Source organism: Branchiostoma belcheri, unplaced genomic scaffold, assembly GCF_001625305.1.
Source record: "Branchiostoma belcheri isolate BF01 breed outbred unplaced genomic scaffold, Haploidv18h27 scaffold24, whole genome shotgun sequence".
NCBI classification, from domain to species: Eukaryota; Metazoa; Chordata; class Leptocardii; order Amphioxiformes; family Branchiostomatidae; genus Branchiostoma; species Branchiostoma belcheri.
The window spans coordinates 1681580-1693431 of record NW_017803843.1 but is presented as its reverse complement, the minus strand read 5'-3'; the positions used below and the strand labels follow the sequence as shown (position 1 = coordinate 1693431).

Sequence of the window (11852 nt, the reverse complement as noted above, 5' to 3'; positions counted from 1 at the left end):
ATTATGATGCAAGTACCTTTAAGTCAATTTTGGTTTGCTGTAAAATTGCTAAGAAGACTTCATTTTCTTCCTTGCCTGGAACTGACTAGTTTTGGCCTTAACTGACTTCACCAGCTTGTCTAGAGAGGCTTCTGGTCTCTTGGTCTGTTGCTTTTCTGGCTCAACTTTTTTCTCTGTTGGTACTTTCCTCTTCTTGCCCTTTGCCCTTCTGTGTTGCTTCTCAGTCAGGATGGCATCCATGGCCTTGGTTTCTGAAGCCAGGATCAGATGGGTCGATGTTGTACAGGTGGAGGAGTACACAGCCTCGAACCTGGGGTCCTGTATGTCAATCTGGTGGAGAGAATGACATTGTCAATGATAATCCTTGTAAGAATACATGTAAGTTGATATTTGGCAATGCAATATTCATTCTGTTCTTATCAAGTGATGTCCAGCCTACGCTCATGCTATGAATACAAGGTTTGTAATTCTTGGTATGTATGATTAGTCAGGGGCTAACTGTCATTTACCTCAAAGTTGTCCTCCAGTTTTGTCCCTTGCTGATCTGTTGTGTTTCTGTCCTTCTTTTTCTTCCTTTTCTTCTTCACGTCTGCCAGGGTCTCAGCTTCAATGATGTCTTTCATGTTGAAATGCTGTTTGTTGTCCTCTTCATCCATCATCAACAGCTCCAGCTCAGCCTGAAGAGTTACGATTTAAGAAATAAAATATGTATGACCACATTGGCTGGGTCCTGTTGTTTGGCATACAGTTGACCTAAGCCAGATGTTGTAGCTGGCACTTGGCCAGTGACTTTTTTCAGTTTTGTAGATCATCTGGGACTTCAAAGAATACTGGATAATGAACAAGAGGGCTGTATGTCAATCCGTCATGTCTCAGCATGCCATTATTGCTCCAGAGGAATACAAGGAAGGGTAGTGCTAGGCTCCACACTTAGATACCACAATACTACATATAGAAGTTTGCATGAAAAAATCTTCACATGAAAAGTTACATGAGGCAACATCCATTCTTCTCTTACCTTCTGTCTCTTCTCCTCGGGTGTGGGTTCCTCCACCTTTTTCTTCTCCCTTTTCTTTCTCTTCTTGGACTTGTCATCTGTGAAGTGATCACATTTGCATCATTAAAACATCATATATGAAACAAAATGGCCAGTAAGACTATTTTTCTCCAGTGTCTAACTATATTGTGGTACAATGGTATATGCAGGCTTTGTTGAAAGATTTGACAAATTCACAACTACAAGCCCTAGACTTTCAGAAATGCTTGCAAGACCAAAATGGATATATAAAAGAATGAATATCAGCTCTTTAAATCAACAATAAATATCCAACAGGTTCCATATTCCCCACCTGTCTGTAACTTCTCCAGCTCCTCTCTGAAGTAGTCGTCCCCCAGGTCTACACCTGCAGGCAGGTCCTCCTCATCAGAGTCCTCCACTTCCTCAAACTGGGATGGACAGATGGGGGGTAATAACACAGGAATGAATGGACGACAAATGCTAAGCACTACTTTTCCCAGTCACAGTACAAGGGACATCATAGTGTTGTTGGATGTTATAAATTAAGATTTAAGAATGATGAGAGTACTTTATAACCTGTGCTTACTTCTCAAAGAGCTTGAACAGAATCAATTTCTACTGTGTGAATTGACAATGAAGTGCATACATCAAATCTCACACCCACATTATATACTAGTGTTTCCATCCAGTGTTGTACTAAAGTGAAGCAATAGCAAACTAGTTTGAACCTTTTTCTCTTCCTGCATCTTCTTCAGTTCCTGCTTTCTTTCCCTCTTCTTTTGTTTCTTCTTCTCGAGGTACTGTTGCCAGGGTGTGCTCTTGTTGTCTTCAGTTTTCATCTTAACAAGGTCTTCTGCCTTTTCACGTAGACCTGAGGAGCATTGGGAGAAAAATTTATCAGACATACTGAGGGTTTTCTTTATCCCAATATCATTAGCCTGAACAGGCCTTGAGCTGTACAAAGCATGTTTTCTGCTGTAAAGGTTTGAAGCAACAACAAAACCCTGAATGTACACCTGTCCCCAACAGCATTCTTTAATTCATTGCTGAACATGAAATGATGTGCAATTTGCACACCTCTCTAAGAACTTTATTATTATTATTTTCTATATGTTCCTAAGGTAAACATTATGCTGTTCAACACACTATCATAAACAATATTGTAGTCCCTGACACAATCTACACCCACCAGGCTCCCATGTCACCTCCATCTCCATGTCTTTCTCAAACTCCTTCTTCTCTTCCTTCTTATCCAGCCCCAGCAGCAGGGCGCGGTACTGGGCTATCTGGTCCTCATCCTTCTCCTCCTCATCATCTTCCTGCTCCTCATCATCACTTGATGCACCAATCAGATTGACCAAGCCTTGGGGACAGTTAGAAAGAGAGTTTAATTCTGTAGCTATAATATGAAGTGTGGAGATGGGGCAGCCTGACAGCTTTTACTTCAGAAAGTGATATGCATGGTTGAGTCCAAGAGAGGGATGTGGGCTGTGGGATGTGGTTCATACTCATAAACTTAAGGAAATAGTCAGTTCCTTAAAACAGCTCTAAAGACAAGTCATAATGTCTAAAATAGCACATAACAGGCTTGTCCTATATGACTGTTTATGTACTGCCTGATTTTTACTAAAATGCTACATCTCATATAGCTGCATAATGTTCATGTAAGCCTCTCCAGAAATCCATCTCTCCTTACCTGCATCTTCCTCCCCACTGGACGAGGCCAGGTACTCTGTCAGGTCCAGTTTGTCGATGTCTTCTTCCTTGAACTTCCTCATGGTCACATCGAGTCGTTCCTTGTTGGTCTCGTCCCACGTGAGCTCCACGCTGGTCTGCTGCAGCGCGGTGTTGAAGAACACGGAAGGTTTGTACATCGGCGGCGCGTCAGTGGCCACCTGGGTCGGCTGCTGCTCCTCAAAAGTCATGTCATCTGGGATAAATCTTTGAAAAAATGGGGTTATCTAGCTGTAATTTTGCTCAAGAAACAAAGAACACTGATATGTTATACCAAGGAAAGTAAAGCAAAAACAGCCTAGGGTGTTAGCAAAGAGGTCAAAGCATTACAATAGTTTTAAGCACAAGATGGATCTAAAATCATTTCCTATCTAAAAACACATCACAGGAATCCTCACCTGAGGTCCATTGTGGCGGCACTCAGCTCAAACTCTAACCCATCACACTGTTTGTAGATGGCAGCAGAAGTCTGTACAGAATCACACTCCACCACAGCGTAGTAATACTTCAGTCTGTTCAGCTGGTACCTGCGCAGTCTCTCTGTACTGTACTTGGAACCCTGGTCAGCATAGTGAAAAATGTTAGTTAAAAGTATTGAGCCAGGCTTCAGACAACTTCTTGTAATATCTAATGCAACCAGATAGCTCCTACATGTAACTTACAAAACAATATATACAGGAATGCTGAAAACATACATTGAAGGAACTGAACAGTTCAACTGGTCAGTTGGAATTGACTCCAATGTACTATTTTGCATATTTTACAAAGCCAAGATAGCTACACCATACTGAAGAATGGAAGTACACACTTGTTCTGTTTCATCATCTTCTTCATTCTTGTCATCTCCCCCTAGCAGTTCTGCTGGTCCCTGCAAGTCTTCCTCTTGTAATCGCTTGGCACCATATTCTGACGGAAATATCTGGTGGTGGAAAGGAAAACAACACGGTCAAACATACTTAGAGCAAAAGCTTGAATCTGAGAATGAATGGCATTTACATTTTTTCAATTAAACTCAGACTAGCCTCACTAAACTGCACTCCTGGCAGCTGCCGCCCGAAGGTGCCGCCCCCGCTTGGGTGGGGGTCATTAACCTGCGGGCAAGAGCTTGTGTTACACAGGCTAAACTCTACCATCTATTCAACAACCTTTTGTTTCTGTCATAATGTTTTAATGTTCAACATGTTCTGTCATAATGCTTTAAATAGTTTGTCGTCTAGAACACTGTACTGAGAGTCATTTTAAATTTACTTATGTATCATCAAAACATTTTACATCATATGAGTGAGTGTGAGCTCTACATTTACCAGTAAGAGTAGCATACTGCTGTTATACTTCTAAAACAATCTTGAATTGTAAAGAGAAGCTTGGTCTGACAGTACCTTAACAGACTTGACCAGTCCTCCTGTGGGTTTGAATGAGTTGAAGACCACCAGCAGGTCCACAGCCTTGATCCTGTCCCAGTCCATGTTACACACAGCAAACCTGTGGGTGGGCTTCTCTACATGGACAATTCAGAAGATACAACAGAAGTCAGAAGTATATGTACGCTTCATGTGCCACATTAGGGATGTATTACTAGTACATAACTCAACAGAACATATTATCAAAGGGGTTGTTTTTCATCCTTGTTGGTACAGACCAGACTGACCTGTACATGAATTACCCAGATAATTTCCTCCTTTTAGCACAGGAAGTTACAAAGGCCCATGAACTATGGTGAAAGTACTAGTATATGTTCCAACACTAACCTGTAGTAGGGGCAGATTTATCCAACTCTCCCCACTCATGCTCCGACCCATCCTCATCAAACTCCAGCTCAGAGTCAGACGAGCTGGTTTCCATGTTTCCTTCACCGCGAGCCAAGTCAACATTGGCTCCCTCATCCTCATCACTGTTGTCATCTTCATCAGATTCATCTTCATCATCATCATCATCATCTTCTCCATCCTCCCTGCTGTCTGCCTCCAGCTTTTCCATTTTTGACCAATCATCTCCTGGCTGATCAAGTCCACTGCTGCCTGTTGTAAAACACATGGGATCATACATATTTCAAGTTCTGGAAGAAATTCTCAGTTTTAAAAGTGTGTGTGTTGAGAAGATGCCCACAATAACTAGATGTAACATTACAATGTTGTTCTGCATACATGTCATACATATAACTTACAGCTTGTAGCGTATAGATGTTTACCTGAGTCACTTTCTTCTTCATCTCCAGGACTCTCCAGATCACTTTCCTGGTCGTCATCTGAGATATGACTGTCTAATGCTTTCTGAGCAGTTCTATCAATACTATCAAATCTTACATCTCTTGATTTTTTCACAGCTTCCTTCTCTGTCTTTGATTCTGTGTTGCCTTGTAATGATTTCCTCTTTTCTGTCCTTTTTGACTTTCCTGTTCTAACATCCTTCTCGCTGTCATCCTCTGAATCTGAACTTGACATTTCATAGAACTTCCTCAGGTCCTCCTTAGATGTCCTGTTAATGGGACGTCCCCTTTTGTCAACCTGGTACTTGACCTTGAACCTCTTGTCTTTAAACATTCCCTGAAAGCGCTTGTCGACCTTGACCTTGCGTTCATGGCTGGGCACGATGCGGAAGCGCGGGTCTTTGGGGATGTGGGCAAAACGACCGTCTTTCTTCAGATCCTCCATGATGAAATTATTCTTCAACGTCTGCTTACTGCACAGAACTGCAGAAAGCAACACTGCAATCAATCATCAATACAAATGACTTCTTTTTGTTGAATTGAAACTTGACAACAATGTCCTGAGGTAAAAGAGCTACCTCCATGGTCCAGGCTTGCCTGCCTCATAAATGATTCTACTCATTTTACTAAGAAATTTGACCATAGAATGTTACAGAATTTTTTGTCAAGACTGGCTTCCAAGGAGAAATCACGTGGCTCTAGCTTGAAACTGTTACATAACTTGTCTACCTAAAGTAAGTAGCACGAGGGTCGTCTTTCTAGTATGTTCCTGAGCAAGACTGCACACGCATCAACTGCGCCCCCCTCCCACACCGTCCATGCCTCACTCTCCCAGCTTCTAGCATATAGAGCGAATACATCGACGTTCGACAACATCTGAAAGACTGACGTAACTTACCAGATTCCTCTGTACTATGAAGGTGCACAAAGTCGGCCAGGAATGGTCACTTTCGATCAAAACAACGAAATCCTGCCAACACACGTGTGTACATTCCTCAGGTCACCGCCGGTCTGCTTACTTCCGCTTCCGGCAGGCCTTTACTAACCTACCCACAAGTCTGTGCGCATCGTAACTTTCGTACATGCCGTATAGCCATGTTTAATAGCGGTCCCGATCAAACGAGAAAGACACATTTATTAGTAAATCAACGTTTCGTTTTAAGTTAGTGCCAACGATGGTGAGCCCCGTCCGTCAGCCGACAGAATATTTGACAGCACTTTAGTCCAGTAATTGGTGCATATTAATCAAAAGCCGCATGGTGGGGCTCGTGATCTGTAACGTTACTGATGCTGGGTGCCAGAGAGGTTACCAGCTTATGCCACCTGTTATCGTCTGTCTTGCTGTTAAGAATATGTTGTCAACAGAAATCAAACAATAAAATGACAAATATGTCTTTTCACAGCGTATGCCTGAATAGCAGGGAAAATGAAGGTTCCAAAGATATGAATGCCTTTCCTCTTGTGCTCTTGTCTGTCTTCTGTCCTTTCAGTGCCACATTATGCTCACATGTATTTTCCAAAAAGGAGGGAGGAGAAATCTGATGATCGATATCGCGAGGTCTGAACCCCATCTTCCTGGTCTTTGCCGATGGTTACGACTGTAGCGACGCTGTCATGTCTTCCAAACGAAAGGACAAGCGGTGCAAATTAACACCATGTCCTGTGAAGCTTGTTAACGCTTATGCGGGCGGATCAGTATTCCATCTCATGTCTCCGCATATTGTATTGACAGTATCAAATTTACGAATGAACCCAATTAGTTCCTAAGCTGGTTCATTACCCCGGGGGAAAACGGCGTAGCTTTGACAGCTACCCGGGGATAAACTCGGGAGAGATGAGCTGTGACACGCTTGGAGTGGTCCTCAGGTAGCCGCCAAGCGTTCTGACACTGACAATCACTGACATCTCGCTGGTCCTTATCTTAATGGAGGCTTCATCTCCCTGATGGCAAATGATAGATACATTACCGTTGGTGATACTCGTTTCTTGTCGCAGTAGAGCGGTGTTTTTATGATACCTTACATCATCGCCTTGGGGGATTTGCAGGCCTCTGTATATGACTCCACGGCCTAGTCGGGCGTTATGTAAAAGACGACCTTTAAAATCAATCGCAGTTCGCCGGCGTGTTTACTCGCTGTAGATAAGTGAAACCTGCGATCTTTTTAGAGTTGGCAGGATAAAAGAATTGAGAGGCAATTCGATTCTTAGGAGCATAATTGGAGCCTAGAGCAACTTAACTCAGGAATCTGTTATATAAGAACCCCGCATTCCACTTATGTTTCAAGTGCGTTTATACTTGATTCCCGGCTACGAAATGGAATGTTGAATCGAGATAATCTTCTTACTTGTGAGTAAGAAACATTTTAGCTATCTAGCTACTACTGTTTCTGCGATAGCCGCAGTGCCCCGTTTGTTGGTAGAAAGAACGTAGACGCTTCCACCGGGAGAGAGGACTTTGATACCACAACTCCCCTAGTTACATCAGGTGTCGTGTTTCTGTGACACTGCGGCAGGGGCGCCTCACAACTTTACTTCACGACTTTGCCTGACCTTCAAGTTCCCCACCTGTAGAACACCGAGTGGGTTGGAGGGTACGGCGTTATTTGCGCTCTGAGCAAAAACCTATCATTGTGTGACAGCAATTTGCTGAAGTGACAAGGGACGTCCCCGTCGCATCGGAGGCTGCGATTAACGAATGACGACGAGCGATGTAAAAACATTTCTGGTGTCGCCTGCATCGCGCTGGGTTAGTTATCTCCGGGAATCCGGCATGTCGTGTCAGGATGCCGCGGGAGTAATGCCGGCATCTGTATGCAGCGGAACGACTCGGAGATTGGGGTCAGAAGGGTAAATGAGCTCGGCAATTGACATATCTTAATAGGGATTAATCGAACTGGAGATATCTGTTAAGGATGATTGGCACACAACGTTCACTGTGATTTTCATTGATGGCTACCATCACAACCATAAAGTAAAGAACGGTAGAACGGTAGAAATGTACAATTCTGAGGATATGCAATTAAAATTCTCACGTTGACATTTTGAAACAAAATTACAGAAATTAGAGATTAGATCAAGTACACACACACACACACACGCACGCACGCGCACGCACACACACACACACACACACACACACACACACACACACACACACACACACACACACACACACACACACACACACACACACTTTTATGACCTGTAGGATTTCGTGTTGTTTCGTGTCGTTCTCTCAAATATCAGCTATGCAACTTCGGGAGATTGACTGCAAGCACGAAGTACTGCATTAGAGCTATAAGATTAGTCAAGTACCACGCTATCATGTCACAGCCCCATTACTTCCTGTGTATTTTCGTCGTGAACTTGTCCCGTTGAAAACACTCCATCCACAGCCGAGAAGTCGAAGGTTGATAAGGCGGTACCTGAGACCAGCCTGGCCGGTCCTGGGGGCGGGCTGGTGCCGAGTGTGGCGGGAGGACGGCGGTTCAGCTGCGGTCCTGGACTTTATCACACTCCTCCAGGGGAGTTCACTGCAGGGGCGACACGACTGACGTAGATCCATACACTGCCACCAAGACTCTCGTAGATATTGTATTACGTACATAGGTAATGACTGATTGAGGAAGCTGTTTATATATCTGCGACCAAGGCGAGTTTTCAGACTAACTTTTTTTCTAAAATCTATCGCAAGCTGTAATGCGCTGAGATCAGATCTGCCAGATCATCAGAGAATATAACTTTCTGAGAATAAGATTAGTAAAGATAACTGCATTACTTCAGAAGAGATGTGTGTCTTTTATTTGATTAATATTCTGCTGACTCGAGTTGCAAAAGGTAACGGGGTACGGATCTTTAATTCTAGACAGATACAGCGTATTGATTACTTAGTATCGGCATGTTTCAATAGTACAAAACCACCTGTACAGAACTCGTGTGCACTGATGTAAGAGCAGGGACAAACGTAACTATTAAAGCTGGGTAATAGATATTTCTACCAGCGACTTATGTTTAGAAATCCTTTTCCATTTCAACTTTCATTGCGTTGTTTTCCTAAAGATATTGAAAGATTTCTTACCTAGATCAGATTCATAAATACTAGTACAGGTCTATTTCAAAATCACCTTTTTATTGACTTTGTTTACCAGTGACTGGACTGCTCGACTTGCAGTAGCGGCGTTTCCTTTCGTAACAACCTCACAAAACCCACGTATCCTGTCGTCAGTAATTATACACTGGCGGAAATGTTCTGTTGTTTGAACCTTTTCTGTTCCAAGACCTTTCATCTCACAGTCGGGCCGGCTGCCCCTCGGTTCCACCATGACATAAAACCGCCTTGTTTACCCCAAGGCGGCATGTGTAGCTCGTTGCTTAGCAACGCGAAAACCTCAGCTCAGGTATGCTTTTTACGGTGATATGGGTAAAATGAGCGCTCTTGGAGGGAATTAAACGGTTATTAGATTTCAGCAGGAGCGCCGGTAGCGCAGCATACCGCCGCCACTCAGCGAAATGCCAAGCCGCAAATTAGATATTCCAAGGTTGAAAGTGGAGCCTTCTACTCCGCCGATGTATCAAACTTTTGGTACTAGAAGAATTATTTTTATATATTTGGTGGAAATCAATCAAATTGGCTACGTTATTAGTCCATGCGTTTTGGATAGTTGCTTGAGATAGAATGATTTTCTCAAGACTGTTGAAAACGCAGGCAGGCATATCAAAATGAATGCAAACCAACACGGCGGAAGTACTGATTAGTTATGTACGTAGATACATGAAATGTAAATACATCCAATTGTGATGATAGAACATCTGATGAAATCATTGTAACCAAAGCATGGAAACTTTTCGCTTCGAAGACAAAAACGAGAAAGTGCGTTCCATATATCCTGTAAGTATAACTGGGATGAGAGCAGAAACGTTCTTTTTGTTGCGTCTGTTGTGGCTTGTGAAGTGTCAGAGGAAAGTGTTGTACATTACTGGTCATTTATCTTACAATTATTTAGTTTTTAAAAGCACCGGAATTCAGACTGAATGTTTCAACCGAGATTATATGAGATCCACTAAAGCAATAGGATCTTCCCAAACATGATCACTAAGATATCTCATGAGCTGACGTCACGTTTGACCTTTCGGTGTTATCTGTAACTTAATCCTGTCACTAGAGAATAAAGCATAATAACATCTTGTTTAGCCAATAGAAGCTATTCTCCTACATCCACCAACACATTTCAAGATATTTGCATGTCTTTTTTCTGTGAAGATGTCCTTCGGTTGATGGTTAATCATTTCAGACTTATAGATTTGAAGTTTTCTTATAAATCGGAGACATTACCAGGCATTATTTTCATGGATCTTTTAGTCTTGATCTGAAGCTAGTGATGGCAATATATTGCAAACAAATTGTATACAGTACATTTTTACTACGTTCCTATGACGTGGGCCTTTTCATGATCATTATTCACGCAATAGGGTTCAAACTACATACATTCTTCCATTCCTGTACCAGGCCTTTTGAAATATCCCAAACTTAATATGTCTACACATTATGAACACAAACTGGTCTGAGTTTAAGGAGTGCTCCATACGCAAAGATAGGGCGCTATGCAGGACACAAGGAATCATACTCTAAATCGGAACAAGGAAGTGTGAAAAGGGGTCTAGAAATCTTTACGTTTGAGATTGTCCAGTAGGTACTGTTGGCCCATTCTGCAGTTTTCGTCACCGTGTTGATCTGGCATAAAGCGCTGTTCTCGCTTTCAGGCAGTGTAGACAATTTTGTCCCTTGCATACTGCAGTGTCGCCTCGAACACACAGCGCTGAATTTCGCAAATTTTAAACATTTTTGGGACATGGACATACCAGGGTGTCCTCGTTCCAGCCGTGGTTCATTATGGCCTCCCCAGGCTGATCGTTTTGGTTGAAGATGTCACCAAACGTCATGACGGCCCACCTGTGCGCCGGTGTCGGTGGTCCTCATTAAAAGGTAACAATAGCTGATAGGCCACCGTTGAAGCCCCATTAATCATATAAGTGAACTCCTCGATCTTTGTCCAGCTGAGTCTTCGGTTCCTGTTCCTGATGAATGTGAAGGATTTCTGCGTTCGGTTCGTGCATATCTGCCGTGCATTATAATTACTCATTTTTCTGGCTTAATACATCAACACGTAATATGCACCAACTGCGGAGGAGTTATCCGAGAAGAACTATCGATGCTGTTTGTGAATGTCACTGATTTAGGTCTGGTAGTCATGCCGCCTTTTCCAGCAAGAAGTGATGGTCGTTACGTTAAGCACGGCAGGTTCGGGTTTCCCGTGATTGTGAGAACGGCAACACAGATGTGCCCTGTCCTTGGTGCTGAACCAGGATGGTGCTGTGGGACAATCCGGTTTGGAACCACTGGATCTTTTGAAATATGGATATGGGTATGAATGAAAGCGCTTCTACTGAGAGCTGTGATTTTCATACAGTCAGAATATTGTTGAGCAACGAATGTTAGGAACAGAAATATCGGGCCATCCATCCATCCATTTATTCATTCAACCATCAATCTGCCAATCCATCTATGTTTTCATCCAAAGAAGATATATAAAGTAGGAGCGCTTTAGGCATACTGACTTCACTATGAAGTCAATAGGACCAGAGAGACCGATCCTCCCACACCTTAGATATGATACACGCACGCTCCCAGAAACTAGATCTGCCCTCGGGGTAGAAAGCAGAAAACGCGTCTGGAATGTAACCAGTACACCCTATTTCCTCCCCACTACTCACAAATATGCCACCAGAAAGTAATATCATTTGTCTGAAGCTTCATGAGAATGAAAAATTCGTTTCCGCCCACGGAAACACCCCAGGCTGATACTGAAATGTCTTTTGGGAAGGAATTTCTAATAG

At 42.9% G+C, this 11852-nt stretch overlaps 1 protein-coding gene across 1 annotated transcript; it reads right to left on the bottom strand.

Moving 5' to 3' along the window:
- Window positions 1-19: 19 nt before the first annotated feature.
- LOC109471067 (ESF1 homolog) lies at window positions 20-5999 on the bottom strand. The gene is given in 15 exon segments (XM_019770255.1): window positions 20-250; window positions 252-291; window positions 294-330; window positions 510-677; window positions 1019-1095; window positions 1350-1446; window positions 1747-1889; window positions 2208-2381; window positions 2715-2959; window positions 3151-3311; window positions 3561-3671; window positions 4132-4250; window positions 4501-4770; window positions 4941-5456; window positions 5857-5999. Coding segments are annotated over 14 exon segments (2307 nt in total). The 5' UTR covers window positions 5404-5456; window positions 5857-5999; the 3' UTR covers window positions 20-48.
- Between the last annotated feature and the right edge of the window lie 5853 nt (window positions 6000-11852).